This window comes from Colletotrichum jinshuiense, chromosome 2 (genome assembly GCF_051148585.1).
Source record: "Colletotrichum jinshuiense chromosome 2, complete sequence".
NCBI lineage: Eukaryota > Fungi > Ascomycota > Sordariomycetes > Glomerellales > Glomerellaceae > Colletotrichum > Colletotrichum jinshuiense.
In genome coordinates this window covers 1,610,534-1,636,937 of record NC_139309.1, presented here as the reverse complement: position 1 = coordinate 1,636,937, position 26,404 = coordinate 1,610,534, and the positions used below count along the sequence as shown (strand labels likewise).

At 53.4% G+C, this 26,404-nt stretch overlaps 8 protein-coding genes across 8 annotated transcripts; 4 read left to right on the top strand and 4 right to left on the bottom strand.

The window, feature by feature from the left end:
• Positions 1–2,082: 2,082 nt before the first annotated feature.
• Positions 2,083–3,714, bottom strand: EsH8_II_000447 (major facilitator superfamily domain-containing protein; the record flags this gene model as incomplete). The annotated part of the gene is made up of 2 exons (XM_083263745.1): positions 2,083–3,232; positions 3,299–3,714. 2 exons carry the CDS (start codon positions 3,712–3,714, stop codon positions 2,083–2,085), a joined length of 1,566 nt encoding a protein of 521 aa, XP_083121067.1.
• A 2,410-nt stretch (positions 3,715–6,124) lies between these two features.
• EsH8_II_000446 (uncharacterized protein) lies at positions 6,125–6,442 on the top strand (the record flags this gene model as incomplete). Its single annotated transcript, XM_083263744.1, has 1 exon — positions 6,125–6,442. One exon carries the CDS (start codon positions 6,125–6,127, stop codon positions 6,440–6,442), a length of 318 nt encoding a protein of 105 aa, XP_083121066.1.
• Positions 6,443–7,771: 1,329 nt separating this feature from the next.
• On the top strand, positions 7,772–9,379 carry EsH8_II_000445 (carotenoid oxygenase; the record flags this gene model as incomplete). The annotated part of the gene is made up of 1 exon (XM_083263743.1): positions 7,772–9,379. One exon carries the CDS (start codon positions 7,772–7,774, stop codon positions 9,377–9,379), a length of 1,608 nt encoding a protein of 535 aa, XP_083121065.1.
• A 574-nt stretch (positions 9,380–9,953) lies between these two features.
• Positions 9,954–10,442, bottom strand: EsH8_II_000444 (uncharacterized protein; the record flags this gene model as incomplete). The annotated part of the gene is made up of 1 exon (XM_083263742.1): positions 9,954–10,442. One exon carries the CDS (start codon positions 10,440–10,442, stop codon positions 9,954–9,956), a length of 489 nt encoding a protein of 162 aa, XP_083121064.1.
• Positions 10,443–11,489: 1,047 nt separating this feature from the next.
• EsH8_II_000443 (uncharacterized protein) lies at positions 11,490–12,110 on the bottom strand (the record flags this gene model as incomplete). The annotated part of the gene is made up of 1 exon (XM_083263741.1): positions 11,490–12,110. The coding sequence occupies one exon, from the start codon at positions 12,108–12,110 to the stop codon at positions 11,490–11,492; it is 621 nt and encodes a 206-aa protein (XP_083121063.1).
• Positions 12,111–12,520: 410 nt separating this feature from the next.
• Positions 12,521–15,109, bottom strand: EsH8_II_000442 (SLC26/SulP family anion transporter; the record flags this gene model as incomplete). The annotated part of the gene is made up of 3 exons (XM_083263740.1): positions 12,521–13,096; positions 13,168–14,723; positions 14,836–15,109. 3 exons carry the CDS (start codon positions 15,107–15,109, stop codon positions 12,521–12,523), a joined length of 2,406 nt encoding a protein of 801 aa, XP_083121062.1.
• A 4,129-nt stretch (positions 15,110–19,238) lies between these two features.
• On the top strand, positions 19,239–22,297 carry EsH8_II_000441 (hydantoinase/oxoprolinase family protein; the record flags this gene model as incomplete). The annotated part of the gene is made up of 2 exons (XM_083263739.1): positions 19,239–20,801; positions 20,849–22,297. The coding sequence occupies 2 exons, from the start codon at positions 19,239–19,241 to the stop codon at positions 22,295–22,297; spliced, it is 3,012 nt and encodes a 1,003-aa protein (XP_083121061.1).
• Positions 22,298–23,588: 1,291 nt separating this feature from the next.
• On the top strand, positions 23,589–26,197 carry EsH8_II_000440 (GH92 family glycosyl hydrolase; the record flags this gene model as incomplete). The annotated part of the gene is made up of 2 exons (XM_083263738.1): positions 23,589–25,468; positions 25,525–26,197. 2 exons carry the CDS (start codon positions 23,589–23,591, stop codon positions 26,195–26,197), a joined length of 2,553 nt encoding a protein of 850 aa, XP_083121060.1.
• Between the last annotated feature and the right edge of the window lie 207 nt (positions 26,198–26,404).

Genomic DNA, 26,404 nt, shown 5'->3' with positions numbered 1-26,404 from the left:
GTAGATACTTCTTTTCACGACGGGGCCACATAATATCTAGGCGAGCTGTATTGTTCCCTATACACAATTTCAGGTGGCTCAGTCCAGATCAACGTAAGCGATTTAGACGTTCAACCCCCGTCCGGTGACTTGATTGCGAACAATACAGCAGCCATTCAGCATTGTGGCCAAGTATTAGCAAGTGAACTTCACCAGAAGTTTCTGAATACCGCTTTTAGTAACGCAACTTTGAGAGCAGAACCTAGAGGCTTCACCGGCTATTTGAGCCGAGCTGGCCGGACTTGGAGCTTGGAAATGAACGTTCGCCGAAAACGATAGCAACATTCATCTCAAGCCAACGGACAGAAATATATCTACCGTTATCGCCACAGCGTGTGAGTATTCTGACGATACCTCCAACTTCTCGCTAACTTTGCTTCTTCATGGATGGCCAATTCCATTGGCGTTCTCAGTCTCTGATTGCCTTGCTGTCTCCGAGCAACCTAGGCACCAATGCCCATCATTTTGGGGTGTAGCAGCTTAACGTGACCATACGTTCCTTCTACAGCATTTACGTGCCTAGAAGAAATCATTCTCAAGCGCTAGCCGTCTTTGTCCCTCGTCAGGTCGATCTCAGAGGCATATCCGTCCCTTTTGCGGGAAACTTGGACCCAAAGAGTCAAACATCAAGTCCGTTCTTCCTTGACCAATTAGAAATACCAAAATGCCGAACGCACTTTTATTGAAATCGGGATGGGGGCAGGGCATCAGAAAATCTTATGTATCTTGCCCTTGTAGCGATGGCTGCAGTGTAACCGTCACACTGATTGATGTCGAAAAATACGACTCGACCTGCAGACAAGGGATAGAATTATGTTTTGTGCATCCGGTCGACGCATACCTGCATCTATTGAAACACCAAAATTGCCGTGGTTGACTGGCTGTTAGTGTAATCCACGGTGGTGTTACACAGACGGGTTAGTAGTATATTATAATGATCAGCATGCCCCTCCACTCCACCGCAGCTTGCGTTGCTGATTCGAAACTTCGTCGTTGACGAAAATATACGTTCGACGGTGCAAAATTCTCCAACGAATAGTTGCATTTTCATAACCTAAAGATGCACGAAGCACCTTCGTCACCCACCTCCACTTTGCTGAACTCGCAACCAAGTAGTCGGTCATCGTCTCCAAGCCCTGATCGCCCGAGACCGATGACCTACGGGTCCCTGTCCAACCACAACAACAACAAGCAAGTATCGCAGAATCGCTTTCAACAACCTTATCGGGTGTTTTCCACCTTTCCGGTATTTTGCGTGGTCGACGATGAAGCCAACCCTGGAATGTACAAATTTGTCGTCGTAGATCATGAGGCCGGCCGCCGAGTCTACTCGCCGAAACAAGACCTCGAGAACTCTACCGATATTTACCTTACAGATATCGCTGCGGGTATTACCATACTGGTTATTGTTTTAGTCATAATTGGGTTATGGCTCTGGGGTAGTGTGGATGCCATTGATGACCCCATGTCGCGTAGACCACGGTGATGCCATTTCGGTGAGTTCTCTAATATTTGAGCCAATAACTATTCTCGTATCCACTCTATCATAAGAACTATTATGCAAGCGCTTATGAATATTAGGTTTATACCGTACACACACGTAGTTCTCCTTGTTCGAGTCACAGGCAGGCCAATATGCCTAAGAGGCCGGCCAAGGTCTCCATAATACGAGCTACGGTTGCCATAAATTTATCTGGGTAACAGATTTGCAAGTGGAACTAGGGACAGACAACCTTCAATTTTCACTCTCTCCGTTTCTTCAATGATTGGGTATCGGGGTGCATATCTATTGTCATCTCTTGTGTTTTTGGCATTGGGAGAATGGTGACTTCATGGTTGGGCAGCTTTGTATTACTCAGAGTCCACCGGTCCACTATGCTTGTCATATTCTAGGGCATGCCGCATACAGTATGATAATCTTTTGAATTAGAATCCATCGTGAATATGATGTGTGGTATCTTATGACAAACTGTGAAGACCAAACGCGCTAGCTATTTAATGTGGCAATGCCAATTCTGAATTCATCTCGACACAACCCGAAACCTAAATTGACTTGGAGTCAGGTCCATCAGCTGCAGTCTCGGTACCTGCCAGCTTGGGGTTCTCCTCATCCGACGATTCACGGGCGTTGATGGCCGGCCCGTAGCCGAACTCGGCCATCTCTGGGTGGCGTCTATCCCACCATAACAAGCCAAGTTGAACCAAGATTGTGGCGACGGTGAACGAAGTCGTAAGCGGGAAACCAATCGGATACCTCGGAGCGTCGGCGACGCGGAAGGCTCCTAGGGGGATAGTAGCGTGGCCGACATAGACGATGGTAACAGTCATCGCAACGATGATAGAGCGGGCTTCAGGCTCCTTGCGGAGGATTTCAGCCATCCACGCAATGAGCGACGGGCTGCCAGCGTTGGTACCGTAGGTGAGAAAGTAGAAAGCGAGGATGACTTTATGGTCGGATGGCCAACCGCACAGCACAGCCAGGCAGATACCGTGGGCAGCGGCCGAGAAGATACTTATTTGCCAACGCCAACGCTTCCAGTCGGAGAGCCAGTTAAGACCCACGTTCGTGACAATTTGCAGAGCATAGCCGCCCAGGGGCAGAATGTTGACGTGATATGTGTCGTAAACGCGGTTACCCGACGCGTCTTTGATGCTCTCAAGGTACAGCACGAAGTACGAGTTGGCGCGGTGAGCCCATGCGCTGAAGGCGAAGGAGAAGAGGTAGAAATAGGTGACGGGGTGGACGATGAGCTTCCGAAGCTTCGAGCGGAGGACGGAGGCTGGGATGCGCTTAGAGGTGTTGACACCCGATTCGACCATGCGCAAACGGGCCAGGCGTTTTTCGTTCTCGGTAAGGTAGAGCGCGCGGGTGTTGGACGGGGAGTCGGGAACGGTAACGAAAGCGATCAGGCCCTGGCCGACGGTCACGGTGCCGGCGATGATAAAGAGCCACTGCCAGCCGGCAAGACCGTGGACGCCGTTCATGTCGCGGAAGAGGGCGGCTTGCAAGGCACCGAGGAACATGGCGCCGGCGACATCGCAGACTGTGAAGCAGGCAACTCGGACGGCGAGCTCGGCGGGAGTGTACCAGTTGAAAATAAGGGCGACAACACTAGGCCAGAAGGCGGACGAGAAGAGACCCAAGAAGAATCGAAGGCCGAAGATGGTCTGGGCATTGGTTGCCTTGTATGTGCTGAATTGGTCCGTCAGCTGCAGTACTTGGGACGAACTTCAAGTAGTCTGGGGTTGGGGCACTTACAAGAGAACCAAGAGTCCCCAACTCATCTCGCAAAAGGGAAGAAACATGGATGGGCGGAACCTCGTTTGAATTAATTGTCCCGGGACCAGGCCGAGGGCGTATCCAATTGAGAAGAAGGTGTTGAACTCGACAAGCTCGTTGCCGTACAAATTCAACGACTCTCTCATTCCCGAAACGAAGGCTTGCGTGGTTGCAGACTGATCCATTTCCTTCATGATACCGGCAAGGAACATCCATGCAAGCAGCATGACGTCCAACTTGAAGACGAGGACATTGCGAGCGTCGCGGAAGTACGGGATGACTTTTGAGATGTGCTTGAAGATGCCCTCTTCGGGAGATCCGTAGTGGATGTGCTCTTCGTCTAATGTTTGTGGTTGTGGCGTCGACGACGACGACACTGCTGTGGCTTCGCCCATTGTTGCTCGTAGCTGTCTCAGAAGGAAAATTCGAGGACGTGCGGAGCTTCAAAGGCGGGGAGAGGGGCTGGATCAGGCAGGCGAGACAAAAATTCGGTCCAGTCGTGATACCCTCACAAAATGGGCACAAAACAACGAGCCGGTGGTTGAGGTTATATAAAGGACCAGCTCGGTGGTATTAGCTAAAGGTAAACACTCATACGACTCAGGCTACAGGGGAAAATTGGGCGAATCCTTCCACATGAAGTGATTTTTCGATGTCGCGATCCCAAGATTTTGCACCACCATACCATCCAACCCCATGCCATGTCAGGTTTCCAAGAACGCCAAAGTCTGGGCAAAACCCACCAAGCTTCGAGAGAATACTACAGTTCTCGCCAGCCGACGGCCTCACCTCCAATCAGCGGCGGAAACCGAGATAGCGATGGTGGGTGCGGGTAAAGCACCGGGTGGCGGGGGGGAGGCCATCCGTGGAGGGAAATACGGGGATTCGTCGGGCTCTGTCCAGATAAGCCCCTGCCACCGACGATTGCGTGACCAAAGCTCCAGACCACGACATCTCCAACCGGTCCCCGACGTGCGGTAAGCGCCAACATCGCCCACATCAGGAAATTCCCGTCGGGCTGTCGGCGACGGCGCGATGGTATGGTCTGGAAGGAGCCGATGGACCCTGTCGATCATTCTGGAGGATATTGTCGGCGTAGCACCGCTGCATTCGCAGATGCCAGTAACAGAAGCATTTCGTTGCAGCATGCTACGAACTCGAGGGCTACAGATATGACTGTGTATTTCCACCAGCGAGAAGTAAGTAGGTACGTAAGTACGTGTGACATTCGCTTAGTTCCGCGCCCTTCTCAAGTGGAGGTCGACACTGTTTTGCCAAGGACTACCATCAGTCAGCATAATTGTGAAAGGACCAGCCAGGCCGTCAACAATGAGATACGCTGCAGATGCAACCTCCGTTGTGCAAATTGCCACTCGACGTTGAAGTCAACAGAGCGGCAATGTCATGACAGGGCTTGAATAACTTTATTTGGAGTTATTGGTAAAATTGCCCAGCGAAGAACTACTATCAATTTAAGCACAGGCGAAGGGCCTTTCGGAGCCGAACGGAGCTCGGAGAAATATGGTGCTCCACTCCCTGGAAACGGAGACTTCAACAGCGCGGCCGGTGATCACAAGAACATCTTCGTTAACAACTTCGGAACTTATGTCCTAACTTCAGCACTCTATCAAAGTTAAAGATTCTGAGCACAAGCAATAAAATTATCCACTTTAGAGGGTTAAAAGGAGTTGACAACATTCTTTAATGATCTTGGCTCTTCTGACAATGCATCATCTCATTGTGCCTGGGCACACAGGATCAACTCGGGCATGAAGATGTCTATCTCTGAGCATTGGACCATCATGGTGACCGACAGCATTTATTACGCCGAATTCTCTAGTCACGTAAAGCTCATTATCGAACCCGCGGTCTCATGCGGAGCTTTTATCTCTTAAACGTGAAAATATGTTGATGTTCGGTTTGGCCGAAAGACTCAGGGTAAAATACATAGTTCGGGTGCTCGGCTCTTTTTTTTATTTATTTTTTAAAGGGAGGGCAGAGTTTTGTTCCAGAGTGGTACGAGTTTGCTGCGTGGTGACTACCATATTTGCTTTTGCAAAAAAACGCTAGTCTAACCACCACGCGACAACCAGTACCAGCCGCTCTTGGCTAAGACATTTGTGACAGTAACGGGGGCTGAGTATGAGTTTTGATCACTTTTTTTCTTGGATTAATTAAACAAGTATACTTTTATGGCAACTAAGCCAGCGTAATCGATCGAGTCTAGTTATGTATTGGACTCCCATCAGAGAATTGCAAATGCCAGTCTTTCCTCGACCAAGATGAAGGCCCCAGTGTTCGTTCATGTTGATATATCATGGCCGACAACGTACAGTGTTGGCATGTTTCTAATTTCTTTCCTGAGAGTTTCTGAGACGACTCACGAAGACCGAACACTGCCTCAGCCATCTATGGAATTGGCCTGTTTATTTTTGTGCTACTGTGAGTGTGTTAGTACCTGGTACGCGTCAAAATCCTCCATTGGCGCCCCTATTCGTCTTTGAGACATGCATAACCGAGACATGCGTCTCTGAGTTAACTCGAAAATACAGGGAATAGAAGCATTGGTGCATATTTGGAGTAGGGGGCAAACGGGAAAATATCCATGGCTTGAAATAGCCGGCACTCCCACACGTGGCACCACGTGTGAGCCATGTGCAATCTTTCGCCTTCATTCATCAGTCTTCCCCCTTCCAGCAACTGGATTCCAGGATTCCACTAGTCGTCGTTTGGCTACGGAACAGTCCCGCCAGGAACAGTCATCGAGCTTCCATTTGGCCAACGCATCAAACCTATACACAGAAAATGCCGACCGGTTACCAAATGAAAACCACAGACTGGTCAGATCAAATACCAAACTACTCGGCCCTCGAGGACAACAAACGGGGGGAACTGGCTCTTCCACAGCTCACGGCGGACCATGTCGGAAACAGGTCGTCCGGCATAGACGTCACAATCCCCATTTCAACTGAGCCGATAGCGGCACAGCGGCGGCGATCGTGGCTGCGGAGGTACTGGATATTTGTGTTGGCCATGGCTTTTCTCATTGTCGGTGGCATCATCGCCGGAGCCGTCGGGGGGATTTCCGCTGCCCACAAATCTGAGGAGCGGGCGGCCGGCTGAGATGCTAGGCCGATACTCCTGGAAAGCAGAATTGCAGATTGGATCTGGAAGTGAGTAGTATCCAACTCATCTAGGCTGGTGCCCACTGTGGCGTCTTTCTATCCCCCATACATTCTGTGCTGATCCGGGCTGACCTGAAAATCGCAGTGCGAATTCCATCACAGCTTCTGGTATACCTTACCAGCACTAGGGTCGAACACAGCACTGTTGCAGAAACTCAGCATTGTTTAGCCAATCGTACGATAAACGTCAATCTTTTACCGCACTCCTTTAAGTTGCCCAGTCACTCTCGAGGGAGACGGAGCTTCGATAGTACAAGATCCTGGCTGGAGTGCAGGTGTATGGGCAAGGGAAAAGCGAATCCGACTCTGGTCGTCTTACTTGCGGGGCTCTACCCAAGGGCCGAGGCAGTGTTCTTGACAGGCTGGAGGGTCGATGCATGGGTGGGGAGCAACATGAGCTGACCGGGCGAAAGGAGGGCTGCGAAAGCCAACTCATCATATAGAGAGTTACGAGGCTTTGCTTGCTGGTCTAAGCTATGTAGTCAGGCAAGGAGATAATCGTGGATGAGCCGTTGTTTTCCCCGTCTCCGTCTGCTGTTCGTCGCCCTCTCCAAGCTGCTGTTGCACGGACCCGTTCATACTCGGCACGATGCCGACAGCTCCCTGGAAGACAGCTAGGTATACGGAGTAGTACCAATGAAACCTAATGGCAGCTGCAAAGGACCGGGCCCGTGACCAAGCAGCCAATGTGAACCAAGTCAATGGTAATCCCCCACACAAAAGAATAAAAAGCCATACTAGTACAATGTATGGGTCCAAGCTAGTATCACATGGGGTTTCAGGCCGAGTTGAACGGATTGCTTTCAACTGCCGGCCGCGAGATGACGTGTAATCGTTCCTTTCCAACGGTAGGGACGACGGGCAAGAAATGCTTCCGTGATTGATAATTTCCAACGCATCTCGCCGCCAACTGCTGGGGGTTGCCCGGTGGGGGTAACCGCGCACGGGTCTTTGACTGGCGCCGAGTCCCCAGAGTCGGCCGCCCTCGATGCGGGGAATCTTGGGGAAGGAGACTAGTAACACACCACGAGGCAACGGCCGGTGAACCTTATAATAACTTGCCAAGGAGAGGTGTTTCGGTAGTTGCAGTTATTCCATATATCCGGATCGGATGCGTCGCTGTTTGACGAGGTTCCAAAATAGTCCGTCCGGCAGGTCTTTTATAAGATCGCCTTTCTGCGGCGATGCATTTGGACTATCCAGTAACATGCTCTGATGCAGATCAGGAACATAATTCTTCTACTCCAATAACAGATCAGACCCAACAATGGCTCCTAGCCGCACGGAAGATGACACGCCCGAAATTATCGCCTCATCCAAATCGACTCGTGTGTTAAGCACCAAGTGGCCGGTGGCATACGACCTAGCTGGGTCGAACCTACCGTGCCGTCTCGAGGGCGAAATAGGCGACTTGGTGGTCCTTGGTGAAATCCCAAAGGAGATCGATGGAACCTTCTACAGGGTCATGACGGACCCCTTCGTGCCACCACATCCCGGCAACGTCCCGCTTGACGGAGATGGTAACATCTCGGCATTCCGGATAAAGGATGGGCGGGTTGACATGAAGATGCGTTACGTCGAGACGGAGCGTTACAAGCTGGAGCGCAAGGCGAACAAGGCTCTCTTCGGCCTCTACCGCAACCCCTTTACGCACCATCCTTGTGTCCGCGCTGCGGTGGACTCGACCGCAAACACCAATGTCGTGCTCTGGGCCGATAAGTTCCTTGCTTTGAAGGAGGGAGGGTTACCTTACGCGGTAGACCCCCATACTCTGGAAACCATCAATTACGACCCATTTGGGCCGCAGGTCAAGGCCAAGACGTTCACAGCACACCCGAAAGTCGACCCGTACACTAATGAGCTGGTGGTGTTTGGGTATGAGGCCAAGGGGCTTGCATCGCTCGACATTGTCATCTACGCGCTCGACAGCCAAGGGGTGAAGCACGATGAACAGTGGATCAAATCGCCCTGGTGCGCGCCCATACACGATTGTGCAATCACGCCCAACTGGCTGATCTTGACCCTTTGGCCTTTCGAAGCCAGCGTGGACCGGATGAAGAAGGGAGGGCACCACTGGGCATGGGACTATGATCTTCCTGCAACCTTCATTGTAGTCCCGCGCCGAAGCACAACCCCACTGCCGCCGGGATGGAGTCCCGGCGAGAGCCGAGTCTACTCTTGGAAAAATTGCATGCTCATCCATACGGGAGGCGCTTGGGAGGGCGACGACGGGACTCTGTTCATGGAGACAACCCGAGTGCATGACAACGGATTCCCCTTCTTCCCGACAAATGAAGGGAGACACCCACCTCCAGACCCAAAGTCGGATTACGTCCGCTGGAAATTTGACCTCTCACAGCCTACAAACAGCACCGTTCCGGATCCGGAAATCATTCTAGACATCCCGGCGGAATTCCCCCGGCTTGACGAGCGCTTCCTTTCCAAGCCGTACAACTTTGTGTGGATCAACGTCTTCATACACGAGCAGCAGAACGGCGACGGCCACACCATCGTGGACGGGCTCAACGGCCTGGCAATGCACAACTCGGCCACCAAACAGACAAAGTACTTTCACGCTGGACCCGAGTCCTTTTGCCAGGAACCAATCTTCATTCCGAGGAGCGACGACGCACCCGAGGGAGACGGGTGGGTCATGACTATGGTCGAGCGGCGAGGCGCCAACAGGAACGAGATTGTGGTGTTGGACACGAAGGATTTTGAGAACCCGATTGCCGTGATTCAGTTACCTTTCCATGTCAAGGCGCAGGTTCATGGAAATTGGGTTGACCAGAGCCAGTTGAAGGTGCGGAACAAGCTGGCAAGAGACACGGAGGTTGGCCCGATTAGTGGACAAGGGGCATTGGAGCCCCTGTGATGCGAAGCACTTGATGGGATAAATCAGCATTTTTAGATTTCGATTCATAAAGCATTTGATTATCTGAGAAGATTGAGAAAGCGTATAGCTTCTTATGGGCCACCTTGTGATGTCGTCTGTCGCAGTTACCAAGAATAGAGGTTTTGATACAAAGCTGTCGTTATCTATCCAGTCCACTAAACCAGTACCGCGTTTAGACGGGCCATGAGCCAGTTCATACAACTTGAGCTACGCTGTTGCTTGACTACAGCACTGGACCATCTTTGTTTCACTAGCCTTTGAGACATTCACAGGGCACTACTCGGCAATCAAAGACTGTATATAGGGACGCAGTCAAATTACTGCAGACGTATAACTCAAATCGGGTATCGTAGTTATTTATATTGACGTAACACCACGCTAAGCGTAATCGACTTCCCATTCCCTATCGAAAGAAGCAAGTTTCAAGCCGGCCGGTTGCAATTGAGGTGTATTAAAGCCTTTGCAGTGCCCCCGACCCGGACATTACCTGGCCTCAGCTGTTCCTCCCACCGTCAATGTGCCCAGCAAATGCCCCAGCTCAACACACTGTGCCTTACGGCATGGCGATCCAAGTTCCACCCATGAAAAACACGGCGCCCAAGCAGACAAAGATGATGTGCGTCGAGGTGTCGAGGGGCTCGGGAGGCGGGATGTTGGAGAATTGGAGAACGGTTCGCAGGGTGAAGTTGTTGGCGGCCTCCTGGATGGCGAGGGCGGTCAGGTTTCCGCAGGCCTCGTTCAGCGCCCTGTCCATGATGACGGAGGGCAGCTTGGCGATGGCGGTGTCGAGGACCTCGGCGTTGAACTGGTTGCCGTTGGGGGAGGCCTCGAAGAAGGTGGCGCGGTAGGTGCTGTTGGCGCCGACGGTAGAGAGGTTGGCGATGCGGGAGTACTCGCCGCACGACATGATGGTCGACACGGCCGGTGTGGTTTGGCGGACGACGACGGCGGCGACGCCGGGGATCTCGATCGCCTTGCCGAGCGCGGCGCCGGCGAAGACGGAGACCGCCAGAAAGAGCTGAGCGAATGAAACACTGTGCATCTTGTCTGTTTTTCTCTTGTTTGTTATATTTCTGCTCAACACTCGGTGTTGTATTGGCGTATACTGAGTATTATCGGGGGGGGGGGGGGGGTGCTTATGAAGATGGAGAACGAGAGGACTGTGACAGAAACCACCCGATAATGACACCCGAAAGTTTAAAAAAAAAGTGGCCGGCCACTGAGAAGTGAAGTAATGTACGCAAAAAAGAAGGGAAAAAGTTGCGTCAAGGAGAGGAAGGGAAAGCGGCAGCGGACGTTGTAGAAAGGGGAGCATGGAAGCCCGCGTCGTTATATGTGCCATAATTGGGGGGGTTTTTCTTGTCAGTGCAGGGGGCCGGAGTTTCTGAGACGAGATGACACATTTGGGACCTCAGATCAGACGGTCTGTTGTCTTGGGTGCGGCCACACCAGAAAAAGACTTGGGACGTCGCGGGTGCACTGAGCGCTTTCTGCGCCTCGAACACTTTCCGGTAACTAGTCAATAGGAAATCTCTTGAAAACGTTGAAGTTGGGAAATATCTAGCTCACAGTGATCTCTCTCATCAGTGCCATTTCGAAAGACTACAGAAACGGGGGGCCGGATGCCTTCACACTGCCAGCAGGACGGTGTCTCACATTTTCCAGTGGCACAGACCAGCCGTGAACACCAACAAGTGGTCCGGCTATGGCCCCCTCCTGTTTGATCCTCCCTATGGCTCGACGGTGGTTGTTTTTGGTCGCCACCAGCGTAACAAGTCCGAGGAATCGAGAACCAGTCAGAGGAAAGAGAGTTCGGCTTAGGGAGCCGAAGTCTGGCGGCTGTCTCCTGTCATGCTTTCCTTGTGCCACACCAAAAATGGATTAAGCGGCGGCTTACCAGGATGGCTAGGGCCACACCTAATCGGACGCCTCTCTCTGTCTTTTAGACTCTAGCGTCGTGAACTCTCATTATCATTAGTCGTGCGGTATCGAAAATAAACGTCTACGTAGGCGACGCCTGTCTCCCCAGTTCTCGACCGGGCGTCTTGATTCGTGCCCAACACCTGCCAAGCAACCCTCTCCCCCCCCTTCAGCCGGCCTGCATCGCCGCATCGATCGCACCTGCAGCCCTCGCACGCTTCCCTTGGACAGGCTTCTGCATCTTCCCGCCGAGCCCGCCCAGACTCAGAGGCTTGGGTTCGATGGGTACGACGCCGCACTTGATGCTGATGCTGGAGAAGAACCCTCCCACCGGCCGCATCTCCTCCTGGAAGACGGCGAGGTTGGAGAACGCCGTGCACCTCTCCCCCCGGTAGAGCCTCGCCTCGCACCCGTCCGCCTTGTTTCCCATGAATATTCCGCACTGCGCCGTGTCGGACAGCGCGTAGCACTGCCCGGCCGCCGTCGTGAAGAGCGGATCCGTCGACGCGTTCTTTGGCAGCTCCAGCCTCGCAAACGACCCGCCGCGGCATGCCTTGACGCCCGGCGAGCTGGCGAAGAGCTGTACTGTGATGGGGATGGGCGGCTTGTCGTCCTGCTGCGGCGCGGTGGTGTTGGGCGTGTTGACTTCGGCTTCGTCGGCCGTTTCGATGGGTTTCGGGAGTGCCGGCGGCGACGCGGGTGGATCGTCGCGGTCCACTACTTGAGGCATCGCGAGGGCTGCCGAGGCGAGCCAGGCGGCCGCGAGGATCGCACTTGACGGTATGCGCATTTCGAGAGCAGTCTGACTGATGACTCTCTGGGTGTTTTTGTTTTTTTGCAAAGGCAAGATTCCGATCCAAGCCAAAGTGCCGGTACCTTTCCATTTGATCGTCCGCTGCGATTAGACGACAGCGACGTTGACGCCAAGATGCATCACCTGCGTTTCAGACCAACTCGCTACGCACAATGCACGGATAAAATCTTGAAACAACGCCATCAGGGCTTCACGGAGCGGCCATGCCTCGATTGAAGAGTGAGAGTGCATTGAATGATTGAATTATAAGATGTAGTAAGGTTTTGGTATCAACTCGGCACAACCCCCTAGACTGGCATATGCAGCAACATACACATTGGTATCTGTATCTCTATGTCTTTAAGAACAACTACGCCCGCAAGCTCGCTCATACGTCGTGAAACTCCCTAACCGCTCTTGATGACCGAGTTCGCCGGCGACGCCTCGGTCTTGCTCTCCGCATTCAGCACGGCGCTCTCCACGGCGGCGGCAACATCAATGTGGAAGAACGGCCGGTTCATGCCCTGCACAGCGGCAAGCTTGCCGTCGCCGCGGCCCACAACGGGTGCGGCGCCATCGTTGCCCTTGCTTGTCGGGGCGATGACGTCCTCCTCCTCGTCGCGGCTGCGCTGGGATGTGATGTGCGGTTCGTGGTTGGAGCCCGAGTCGATGGGCGCGAAGCTGTAGATGGGCTTCCAGCGGCCGAAGTTGCCCTCGTCCTTGACCGAGGGGAAGCCGAAGCCGGCGGCGGCGAGGGCACGGCGGGTCCAGCGGTTGTTGACGTTGGCGAAGTGCCACTCGACGACCTCGGGCTCGGCGTAGTGGTCCAGTTGGTTACGGACGTCGATGAGGCCTTGGATGGAGGTGACGTCAATGTTGTTGACGGCGGAGCAGTCGAGAATGACGGCGCGAACAATGGGGCGGTTGTCGTCCAGGTCAATCTTGGCTCCGCGGCGCGGGCCGGGGTCGTTCCAGGGACGGTCCTGCAAGAAGTACATGTCAGTGTCTGGTCTGGGAGAATATGAACAGAAATTGTGAGGGCGTCTGGACTTACACCAAGCTTCTCGTATCTGTCGAGGATCGTCCGGCGGGCGTTTGCCTGAACGTAAGCGACCAGCCCATCCATGTAATGTGCCTGGTTGGTGTAGTTGAAGCCCTCGCCGAAACGGTAGACGAAGATGCCGGGGTAGGGGGTCTGAATGTCAATGTTCGGGTTCGAGCCGTCGTCCTTGGCGAGGGGGATGTAGGCCTCGCGAGACGGGATCTCAATGACCTCTCCAGCCTCGTTGAAGGGAACGCCCTTGCCGGCAGTATCCTTGGTGGCGCGGTAGACCTTGACACGGCCGAGGAAGTGGCCCTTGGCCTTGGCGAGACGGACCAGCAGGAGCGCGGCAGAGGCGCACATGGTGAGGTAGATGCCGTTCTCGATGTTGGTGAAGATGGTGAGCAAGACACCGCCGAAGAAGATGAAGACCTCAAGGGGCGAGACTTCCCAGAACTGGTACACAACCTTGGGGGGCGTGATAAGATCACCAACAGCGTGGATAATCAGTCCGGCAAGGGTGGCCATGGGGATGTAGAAGAAGACGGAAGTCAACGCGTACAAGGCCAGAAGGACGATGACAGCGGTGAAGATACCGGCCAGGGGAGTGCGGACACCGGCCTTGGACTTGATGGCAGTTCGGGAGAAAGAACCGGTGGCGGGGTAGGCGCCAAGGAAGGGACCGAACAGGTTGGTGAAGCCAACGGCGACCAGCTCCTGCGAGGGGTTGATGACGTAGTTGTTGACTCTTCCGAAGGACTTGGAGATGGCAATGTGCTCAATGATGAGGACAATGATGGTGACAGGCAAGTCGGGCGCGATGGCCCCCAGAAGCTCAGTGTTGATGTCGGGGGCTCCGGTGTGCTGGAAACCACTTGGGACCTTGCCCAGAATCTTGAACTTGGCCTTCTTGGCGTCCCAGTTGACGTGGCGGTTGACGAGCCAGCTGATCAGGACGTACAGAAGAATGACAAAGGCCATGCGGAGAGTCGACATGAAGAACCAGAACTTCTTCCTGTGGGGCTGGCGGTTCGACATGATGTTGCAGAAGGCGCGAATGCCATACAGCAAAGCCAGGGCCGAGACACCCATGGCCGCATCAAGTCTGCCAGTGGGCAACGCCTTGAGGAAATCAATGATGACCTGGTAGGTGGGGTTACGGGTGTTGACGCCCTGCAGACCGAGGAGAGCGGGGACCTGGCCGGCGGCGATGCTGATGGCGGCACCAGTCATGAAGGATGTGATGGCAACGAGGGGGATGAACTCGACAATCCAACCCAACCGGACCAGACCGATAAACAGCAGGACGGCGCCAGAGATGACAGCCAATGCCTGGGCGATTTGAGGGCCTTCAAATTGCGGGTGGGTGTCCCGCACACGGAGAACGATGTTGCCGACCAGCTGGGACATGACGGCGACAGTTCCGATGGTGATGTCCTTGGACGTTGCGAACGCCCAGTACAAGAGGAAGCCGACGAATGAGGTGTAGAGGCCGTACTCAGGAGTCAATTGGGCCAGGAGTGCATAAGCCATACCCTGGGGAATGACCACGAAACCGACCGTGACACCTGCACGAGACCAGTCAGCCACAGAGACATTTTCTCTCGGCGTGTGGAGTAGACACGTTGGAGTTGAGGCTTCGTGAGACCTGCCTCCAATCATATCAAAGGGAAAACATACCTGCGATGATGTCTCCGAGGAGCCATGTTGCGTTGTAGTGGAAAATCCAGGACCAAAATGGGAACAAGCTCTTGAGGTAGTTGACGGCGCCGTGAACAGTGGGACGATGGTCGTGAAGAAACTCCGCGACGGTAGGCTCTCTCTCCTCGTACTGCTCGACGGAGTTGAAAGAGGCGGCGGCAGACTGGACTGCCTCGGTGGGTTCGTTGCGGTATCGGGCGTCCACATCGATACCGAGGCCCTTGGCCAGGGTTCGTCCGACGTTGGACGGCATGGCGAACGTGTGGCGTGACTGTCTTCCGGAGTGTCTTTTTCTTACAGCGGATGAATCAGAGATGATTCTGCCTCGGAATGACTAGACAGATGGGCAATGAAGTGAAGGGTCAATGGAACGAAGACCACGGAGGAGACGATGGGGTATTAAGAGGGATTGCCTGGCCGAGGAACGGACGAGGTAACCGATGGAGACATGGCCGGATAGGGACCTTATATGCGGCGACAAGACGAGAAAACCATGGTGATGCTATGCCTTCTTGGGAGCAAAGCTTGGCCGCGTCGCCAAGAAGCGTGGCTTCGGATCGTCCAGGCCTCGCCAAGGGCTCGATTGGAGCCCTGTGAAGTCGCACTCCCACATGCCGCCGGGGGGGTGTACGCGAGTGAAAGCCATTTTCTGACGACATTATCAATCTTTATGGCGTCGCATGGGGTGGACACCCTTCTTCGCCTTCCTCTCAAGAGCGGCTGATTTTGAGTCTGTTTGTTCGTTCGCACGCTTTCTTCTCTCCCCAATCTAACCAACCCATTGGGATGGCCCATGTTGGGGAGTAGCATTAATACGGCGAGCCTAGGCCACACCGGGGGAACTGGGGAGGGTGGGGTGGGCACTAATACCCCCATATCGGACCGAGCTAATAAGGGTCCTGCTCTGTCGCTCGAAAGCGTATTTGACTATTTGTGTATGTACTTGTGCAGGTAGGCTCGTACTTTGGCGCGGAATGCGAGCCCTCAATAACACCACTCAAGGGGGCTGTCTTGCTTGCCACAGGCTAATTACTACAAGATGATTCGTGCCCCCTCGTCGGCCGGGATGATGACTCTCGGGCGGCGTGGGGGCGGGCGGGAGAGCTGTCACAGAAGCATTTCCGCCATCAGTTTCTGTAAGCACCGGGCTGACCTCGATTCGGCATGGCCCATGTGCAGAAGCAGCTACTGCGCGGCTAACACATGCAGAGACTCACAGACCTGGGGGGCCCAGTGGGACGAGGTCGCGGTATTCTACTGTCTTTTTGCCTCTCCAACCTCTTGGACACAAGATCGGCTCTCCATGACCAGCGTGGCGCCTTCGGCTTCTTCCTCGCCAGTCAAGGATGGACGGGCGAGCGTCATGGAAGCTGGCGCTGGGGCTGATCGGTAGAGGATGGCCTAATGGTGTTCCAGACCAAAAGAAAGAAAAAAAAAAAGGCCTCAAACTCGCGGTATGTCTGGGACGTTGAGCAGGCCGGACATCGCGGGCAGTGAAACTGGTGGTGCAGGCACTAGCAAACGGCCGAGAAAAGTTTACCAAAGACCCTTTCTCCGCGGCACGCGGTGTGCGTACACCTGGCTGGCGGTACAGTGACTGCGTTTACACTGGCCTGGACCTTTGCAAGTCTGCTCTTCCAGCATGCCGGGGCAAAGCTCCTCTCATTAAGCTTAAATGCCAGACGGTTTGCCGGTTACCACTGTCCTGTTCGTCCGCGATGCCATGTCTAGCATAGTCAGTGTTTCGTGCGACCCAGATGGCCTGCCGAAGACCCGAGATGGGAAAATCGACAATGTCACTCATTGATTGTCAGCACCCTTTCCCTCCCCCCTCGCTTTCCATAGCCACGGCAGCGAGGGGGAAGAAAAAAGAGTTGGTTCTAAGAGGCTAAGAAGGTTGACCCCTGTTCGTCTGTTTTCTTTGGACTCGTGGGGCTGGAAGATGCGTGGTGAGGGGCCGGGGGGCACATGGGGGAGGAGACGGGCTGGGGGGTGGTGTTGGAGAAAAAAAGATTGGGTCCCGGGTAGCATATTGGACGATGGTGTCAAGCACGCAATTCTTGGCGCAAATGAGACCAGCGTTGGAGAGGATCCTCCCGATTCCTAAGGGATCGCACACCCGCGCCAAACAAACAAAATCCCAACTCGAACCTGACGGCGCCCATGCCTCGTTCTGGTGAGGGCAGCTTGGCATTCTGGTGCCCGGTACAAGTCCCTACCGGGGATCGCCCAATGGCATGGTCTTAGAGTTTTCGCAATCTCTCTTTCACCTCGTCCGCTGCCATCGCGCCATCCCCCTTCTCGCCGCCCATGAACTTGCGCCCGCGCCCAGCCGCCCCAACACACACTCTTTCTTGTCCTCGATGCTTGAATCGTGAGCTTGTTGTTGCTTGTTCGGTCTGGGCATCGCGGGAGGGTAGCCAAGACCGTACGGGAAGAAACTTCTTCACAGGAACGATCGGGTGACAGTTAGACAGTCTCTCTTGGTATTCTTGGTCTTCTTGGTCTCCCCACACAAACAGCAACTTGTCACGCGATGTGAGAGGGGGTGGCGGAGGCAAAACCGGAGGAGAATGGAGGCTGAATCTACTTGCATCCAAGTTTTCCAAGTCGACCAAGCTGAAGTGTCTTGGATCCCGTCACGCCTACTCAATGAACAGGCAAAATTTGCGTCAAGTATATGGCAGGGGAGTGTTTAGCCAAGGAAATGCTTTGGGACTATTACGCGAATAAATCGAAGGATCCTTGAGAGAGTGTATAATGCAGCGTCACTCTTGCGTCCCAGCTGAACGGGACACTTTGGTTAGACATGCATGCTTGTCGGCAGGAGGCATCTAGCTCGACGCCAGAGCAAGACACAAACTTTTCAGGCATGCCAATGGAAGCAAGCCGGGGAGGCCACCCTCCTCCGTTCTATCGGCACTATGCGGATGTGATGTGTGTGCATGGATCCCTGGTGCGAAGTGGTGATGAATGATCAAATTGCAGAGCTAGTTTTGAGTCACTTACCCACGCTCGCGACAGCCGCAAACTTGAGAACGGCATCACCGCAAAGCTAGGCATCGTCAGTCGTGACGGAGGTGGCCTAGAACGTAATAGATCGTCGTAATTCTCTCATCGCGCATTCGGACGTCTTCAAAGGGGATGGAAGGTAGGTCAAAGTGAAAATGTCGCAATAGACTTGAGTCTTCGGGTGGCTCTCTCCCGGAGGTGCGATATCTTCCATGCCTCGCCCTTGCATGTGCCATCTCGATCAAGGGTCTTGTCCGACTGGAGCTCGTGCATGGTAGTGTGCAAGGAGTAAGGGACTGTGAATGGATGGGGAGATCAAGTACGAAATATGATTTTCTTCATATGTTTCTGAGGCGGCATGCATGCACGCTCCCACCCGTCCAACTCACACCCCCATTCCCCCATCCACATCCCGCGAACATGTCAGATATCACAGTGAAAGCTACCTGTTGGTGAGTCAGCTTCGCTTGAAGAGGTTATCAATACCGATCGGAGCAGGAGATGCCCTGGATCGTCAAATCCATCGCGAGCAGTTCGGGTATTGACGAAACCATGACCAGAATTGGCCACAGGATCGCCACGACATATGATTTTCCTGCATTCTTGAAGACACAAAGGGAGCACTCAGCATCCGGCGAGAGGCCTATCCGAATCTCGCCAAAGGACGCGGAGAAGAAAAGCCTTCGCGCTATCGGGGGTTGCCGAGCATCGACTCTGCGTCTGAATGCACATGCAAGCATTAAAATGCAAACACCCTTTTGGTGGAAATCCCACGGCTCTGGTTCCGGCGCCTCCTGCACGGGCAGGTTAGGCAAAGAGGCCGCTCGCTTGGCTGCACGGTTATAGAAAGCTGTGCCGGTACTGCTGGGGGCCGTCGGCGTTGTTTAAATACGCCAAGAGGCCGTCTCGGTGTCTCTGCGATCACGCAATCGCCAGTCGGGCGAAAATGACCGAGTTCGCGTTGTCTTAGAGCAAAGTGGCCCAAAAAAGTGCCAGGGCCCTATTGATGACAGCCCACGATGGTGGGTACAACCTGTGATAGGCATCTGCGAATTCGCAGGCAGCAACTTCGGCATCAACGTCCGGATTTCAATGGAGGAGGCTTTGGATGTAGCCCGCGTCTGCCGTGCTTGGCGGGCCGGTCCGAGCCCGTCGCCGTTCAGGCATCGGGATCTCGGTCTCCGAGCGGCGGTTGCCCTCTTTTCCCCCCACATCCCATATCCCACCTTGATGTGAACCCCTCTACGAGCGATTTGCGCGCAAGTCATCATCAGCGAACAACAAGAAAGACGAATTTTGACTGTTCGACGGTTTAGAGGGACTGAAATTACCTGCAAATCACGACTTGAACTCATTGCACAGCCAAAACCATGGTGTCGGGGTCGCGACATCTCCGCATCGGCGTCGATGTCGGCGGAACGAACACTGACGGTGTTGTGCTTGATCCCTCCCGGGCATCTGAGGCAGACAAAGGCATCATCGCGTGGCACAAGTCGCCGACGACCACAAACCCCAGCGAAGGCATCAACAATGCCATCGTAACCATGTTCGAGTCCTCTAAGATCGAGCCCGATGAGATCGCCAGCGTTACGATTGGAACGACACACTTCGTCAACGCTCTTATCGAAAGAGACGCATCGCGTCTGGCGCCCGTGGCCGTTATCAGACTGACGAGCCAGTTTTCTAAACACGACCCTCCCTGCATAGATTGGCCAGAGGATTTGCGCGATCTGATTTTGGGCCACTATGCTCTCTGTAATGGCGGACTGGAAGTTGACGGCTTTTTGATCTCCGACATTGACCCCGAAGAAATCAAGGCTCAGTGCGCCATTATTCGGGAGAAAGGGATCAAAAACGTTGTGTTGAACGGCATTTTCAGCCCTATCGATACGACTGAGCGACAGGAAGAGCGAGCAGCCGATATTGTCCGCTCAGAACTGCCGGGTTGCACTGTCACCTGCTCCAAGGATGTTGCGAACTTGGGATTCCAAGAACGAGAGAACGCGGCGATTTTGAACGCAACGGTGTTGAACTTTGCCCGCAAGACCATTAAATCATTCCAAGAGCCTATCAAGAGACTGGGCCTCCGCTGCCCTGTCTTCATTTCCCAAAACGACGGCACCATCCTGTCGGGAGAGATGGCCGCTAACCTCCCCATTCGGACATTTTCCAGCGGACCGACCAACAGTATGCGAGGTGCTGCCTTCTTGGTCCAAGACCAACTCGAAGAAGCCGTTATGGTAGTCGACATTGGCGGCACAACTACCGACGTTGGTCTCCTGCAGGCCAACGGCTTTCCCCGCCAGCAAGCCGCCTACAGCGAGTTCGCCGGTGTCCGCCTCAACTTCTCCTGCCCAGACGTCAAGAGCATCGGCCTGGGTGGAGGCTCCATAGTCCGAAATGGTGTCGACAAGCTGATAGTCGGACCTGACAGCGTCGGCTACAAAATCAAGACGGAGGCTGTCGTCTTTGGTGGTTCCACCCTAACCGCGACAGACTGCACGGTTTTGGCAAACCCGACGGCGTCTCTTGCCATCGGAGATGCGAGGTTGGTCCAGGGCGCACTCGATGGCGAGAGGTTGGCTCAGTTCACCGCCATCGTTAGGCAGAAGATTGAGAAGGTTATCGATACGATGAAGACATCACCCAATGATATTCCCGTTCTTCTTGTTGGCGGTGGCGCCGTCATCGCGCCAGATGAGCTAAGGGGGGCTAGTAAAGTGCTAAAACCGCAATGGGCGGGAGTCGCAAACGCCATCGGAGCGGCCATTGCACGTGTCAGTGCTACAGTCGACACGGTCAAATCGACGGAGTCTAGAACAACCCAGGAAATTCTGAAGGAGGTCGAGGAGGAGGCTAAGATCAAGGCTACCGCTGCAGGTGCGGTCCCTTCGTCCGTTGAGATCGTCGACAAGGATACGATCCCCCTAGCTGTAAGTAACTTGGACACGGTGTGAAAGGCCTCAGCTGACTTGTGCAGTACATTGCGAACAAGACGCGCTTCATTGTTCGTGCTGCTGGAGACTTTGACTTCTCCCGGACCGACTTGTCGTCTATCCCCCTGAACGACGAGGATTCAACTGAGAATGAGGCATCCGCCACCAGAGTGACCAATACCAGCCGGTCCCAAGCAAGGGAGGAGATCGATGTCTTGACTTATAAGCCCGTCGTCAAGGGTCGTGTCTGGTACATCAGTGAGACAGATCTTGATTGGATCAGCATCGGATGTTACATCCTCGGCACTGGCGGCGGTGGCTCTCCTTATTCTCAGCAAATAATTCTTCGAGAGAAACTTCGAAAGGGCGCAGTAGTCAGAGTCGTCAATCCTCACGATATTGCGGACGATGCTCTTGTCGGTTGTGGAGGCTATGCTGGGTCTCCCACCGTGGCCATCGAGAAGAAATCTGCCGACGAAATGCAAGAGGCACAGGAGGAAATGTACAGGCACATCGGCACACCCCCAACGCACATGATTTCCGTTGAGATTGGCGGCGCCAACGGTCTGCAGAGCATGATGATTGGCTCCAGCACCAACATGAATGTCCCTGCTGTTGATGGTGACTGGATGGGCCGAGCGTATCCAACTAAATGGCAGACAACTCCCGTCGTCTTTAACGAGCGAACTCCTATCTGGTCTCCAGTAACCATGAGCGATGGCAACGGGAACATTGTCACCATGTCCCGTGCCTCGTCGGATAAGCAGGTTGAGCGCGTCATGCGTGCTGCCCTGGCGGAGATGGGTTCGCAAGTCGCTGTTGCTGACCCTCCTGTGACGGGAGCCGAGACCAAGAGGTGGGTGGTGGAACACACTCTTTCACAGTCGTGGAGGATTGGCCGTGCTGTAGCCAAGGCTAGAAAGCTCAACCGCGTCGACAATGTTGCAGAGACAATCATCGAGGAGTGCGGTGGGCAGGGATCTGCAAAGGTGCTCTGGAAGGGCAAGATCGTGGGCGTCGAGCGAGTTCTGCGAAAGGGCCATGTCTATGGCGAATGCATCATCCAAGGTGCGGATGTCTCGGATTCGGACGAACCGGGACAACCGGGAAGCGGCCAGGAGTTCAAAGGCTTTGTCAAAATTCCATTCAAGAATGAGAACATTGCCGCTGTTAGGACTGCTTCTGCCACTTCCGGCCCCGAAGAGGCCGGAAAAGAGAAGCAAGAAGATGTGCTGGCGATTGTGCCAGATCTAATTGCAGTTATTGATGCGCAGAACGGTGAGGCCATTGGTACGCCAGAGTACAGATATGGACTATTGGTTATAGTTCTGGGAATTTCGGCTAGTGATCGTTGGACTGGCTCGGAGAGAGGCATCGAGATTGGCGGGCCTGAATCTTTCGGCTTCTCTCATCTGAAGTATCAGCCATTGGGAAGCTTTGTGAAACCCCGAAGTGTTATCGATGAGTTCGATACGGAGGAGTCTGCAAGTTGAGATATGTAGATGGCTGGCTGCCAAATTTCTGTACCGCACACAAAGCTGAATATACAACCTGACCACGAAGCTAGAGTATCCAAAGAGTTCAACACATTTTGCGAAGTTGTTTCATAGACTAACGCTGATTTCAGAATACATGGATTTGCTGGATTTTCTTTTGTTCTCGAAGCAATAACCTCTGTTAACGACCTCCCCAGATTCTGCCCGGATCACTGACTGACCCGGCTGCTCACCCAGCAAAACTCACAACGGGGTACCTAATATAATCAAACAATTTGTTTGCGTATGGGTTGTTTCAAAAGACCTGGAGAGTTCGGACAAACGATCCACAACCCGGGCCATCACTGACGCAATTGAACATGCCAAACTCCGACGTCCTCAGTTTGATACCGTTGACCCGTCGTACATGTGTCACTGTGAGGAGTGTGACACGAAATTCGGTGTTCAATCGTCCATTAAAAGTGTATTCTTTGTTGTTCCATCATCATACTTGGCTCATCGCGGGGTGAAAATTTTGAGCAAAATTGCACGCCTAAAATGTGACATCAATAGGTGCAGGCCCGATATCATTATGCAGCATCACTCAACCATCGTTCATCCTAACTTTTATAACTCGCAGCTTCTAGAAACAGTTTCTCGAAGCTGAAAGAGTGTGATGGGTCGGTGGGAAGTGTCGCTGTGGGCTCGCAGAACAGAGCGACGGCCACGAACTATCCCTCACGGACCAAAAACAATCTGACTCGAGAGGGAAACATAGAAACGGAACAGGCTAAAGCCAAATCAATGTTTCTGATTTGAAACGGTTGGGTTTGCGAGATGTGCCAGCGTTAGCCCCGTTCTTTAGGTTTCCACTGCAACTGCTTGACGGTGCTAGGATATCAGCCCAAGCGGCGCTGGATCAATGCGACCAACAAGAACCTGTTCGGTCGCCGCGTGTAACCTGGGATTTAGAGCATCAATCAAAAACGTAAAATACGGTTAAATCAGCAGAATAAGACCATATTTTGCCTGTATGAATATGTGTTCATAATAGTTACGGTCGTAAAATAATGGGTGTTTCCCGTACGCCATGATGCTCAATAGCTGCTTCAAGATGGCTCGCAGGATGTCTCGAGGAGAGCTCGGAGGAAACTTTGCTGCAACTTCAGACCAATTTAGCTTTGACGTTTCGTCACGTGGTCACGGTAACAGCCAGTTATTATAGTATAGACAGAATGAAAAATCTGGCACTCACGGAAGATGCTCTGGACCTCATTCATCAATCAACCTTAATCGAAAAGGTCGTACAATGTGGGGAGAGTTGTGGTCATTTCATGGCGTCGCGGCGGTGTTCCGCTGGTTTCTCATGCCAGAGACCCATCTACCTTCCTTACAACACGCAGTCTCTCATGCCGCACACTCGGCCTCAAACTGGGTTTCCGGCTCTTCCGACCTAACCAACTCTGCCGCTGTGCTCGCGGAAGACAGCTTCGATCCCCTGCAATATGTTGATCCCCTCATCGGGTCGAGAAATGGCGGCAATGTGTTTGTCGGCGCAACATTGCCGTACGGCATGGCCAAGGCATCTGCAGACACCAACAGCAGCTCCAACCAGGGCGGCTTCACTCTGGATGGGAACCCAGTCACTGGATTCTCAATGATGCACGACTCCGGTACTGGCGGTTCCCCGTCGTTGGGGAACTTCCCTCTCTTCGCATACACTACATGTCCTAGCGGCGTGATCAACTGGTGCTCATTTCCGAAGAAGTCCAGAGCGAAGTATGGATACTTCGACCAAAATGATGTGATCGCAAAACCCGGATTATTCAATATCACATTGAGGGACGGCATCAGGGTTGAGATGACGACGACGCAACACGCATCGCTGTTTAGATTCAATTTTCCGCAGGCTGGCCAACCTCTCATTCTGCAGGATCTATCGGATTTGGCCGACACGAGACAGGATAACGCCACAATCAGAGTCAATAACACCACAGGGCGGATCACAGGGAACGCGCGCTTCCAACCAAGCTTTGGCAGCGGCACATTTGTTCTTTACTTTTGTACGGACTTCCAGGGTGCTGAGATTCTTGACAACGGTATCTTTGCGGATAGCCGTGCCAGTACTGAAGTCAAGGAGATGACCATCTCACGGTCGATCAACGGTTATCCTTTACCTGGCGGTGCCTTCGTGCGCTTCAAGTCCGCAGACCAACCCATCACCGCACGCGTCGCAACCAGTTTCATCAGCGCGGATCGTGCATGTGCTCATGCCGAGAGCGAAATTCCCGATTACAACTTTGAACGAGTCTCGCAACAGGCGACAGACATTTGGCGCAAGAAGCTCAGCCCCATCAAAGTCAACACAGACAGAGTCAACGAATCCTTTGCAAGGAATTTTTACAGCGGCATCTACAGAACCATGGTCAACCCGCAGAACTATACCGGCGAGAATCCGCTTTGGAAAAGCAAGGAACCGTACTGGGACTCGTTTTACTGCCTGTGGGACTCTTTCCGCTCGCAGATACCGTTCCTGGTTGTTATAGACCCAACATCTGTCGCCGAGATGGTTCGATCTCTGATCGATACCTACGTTCATCTTGGCTGGCTGCCTGATTGCCGAATGAGTCTTTGCAAAGGGCTTACTCAGGGTGGTTCAAACGCGGACAACGTCTTGGCGGATGCCTATCTGAAGAACATCACAGAAGGCATTGACTGGGACAAGGGCTACGAGGCTGTAGTAAAAGATGCGGAGGTAGAGCCGTTTGACTGGAGCGTGAACGGTCGCGGAGGCATGGACAGCTGGAAGAAACTAGGGTACATCCCAGTGCAGGACTTCGACGTCAAGGGCTTCGGGACTCTAACGAGAAGCGTCTCGCGAACGCTCGAATACAGCTACAACGACTTTTGCATCGCACAAATGGCCCACAAGATGGGCAAAGACGAGGATCGTGAGAAATACATTGCGTCAAGCGGCAATTGGCGAAACCTGTATAAACAGGACCAAAAGTCGGCATTCTTCAACGGCACTGACACAGGTTTCAGAGGGTTCTTCGAGCCGAAGTTCCTTAACCAGACATGGGCATACCAGAATCCCCTGAACTGCAGTAATCTGGACGGACAGAGTGTCTGCTCTCTGCAGAATAACGGACCCGAAACCTTTGAGAGCAGCCTCTGGGAGTATGGCTTGTAAGTTTACGTTCCTGTCCTCATTTACAGAGATTATGACCCACTAACACCGTCAGCTTTGTTCCTCACGACCAGGCAACACTCATAAGCACTTATGGCGGCGCGAACGCTTTTGTTCGTAGACTGAACTTCTTGCACGACCAGAATATTACCTATATCGGGAATGAGCCAGCATTCCTCACGGTTTTCCAATACCACTACGCCGGACGCCCAGCCCTGTCGGCCAAAAGGGCGCATTACTACATCCCAGCATTTTTTTCGCCAGATCCGGCCGGCCTCCCTGGAAATGACGACAGTGGTGCCATGGGATCTTTCCTGGCGTTCTCTATGATGGGCCTGTTCCCGAATCCGGGTCAAGATGTTTATTTGATTATCCCCCCGTTCTTTGAGAGCGTCGAAATCACGCACCCCCAAACAGGAAACACAGCCCGCGTTCGGAACATCAACTTCGACTCGTCATATCGCAACATTTACATCCAAAACGCTACTCTGAACGGTGAGCCGTACAGAAAGAATTGGGTCGATCACAGCTTCTTCACTGAAGGCAAAGAGCTGGTGTTGACATTAGGTCGACGTGAGAGTAGCTGGGGAACCAGAGTCCGAGACCTACCGCCCAGTCTCGGGGAGTACAGAGGGTCCAACAGGACATTCCCTTTGAACAGCACAAGAATAGTAGAGAGAACATACAAAGGCGAGTTTGGAAACTCGAAGGCGGGCGGTGGGGTCTAGGATAATCATAGAATTTTGCGTCTGGAAGCTCCGATAATTATCAATAAGCGTTGCCGTACTGAGGTCGGATTGAATACACTTGGCTCGGGTTTGGAACAGGATTCTGAAGAGCGTGTAAAAAGTTTCATTTGGCATTTAGAGTCACATTAGCAAAGCAGTTTATCTGCACATTTTTCATATCCCAACCCAGCGAGCTAAAGTCCGAAC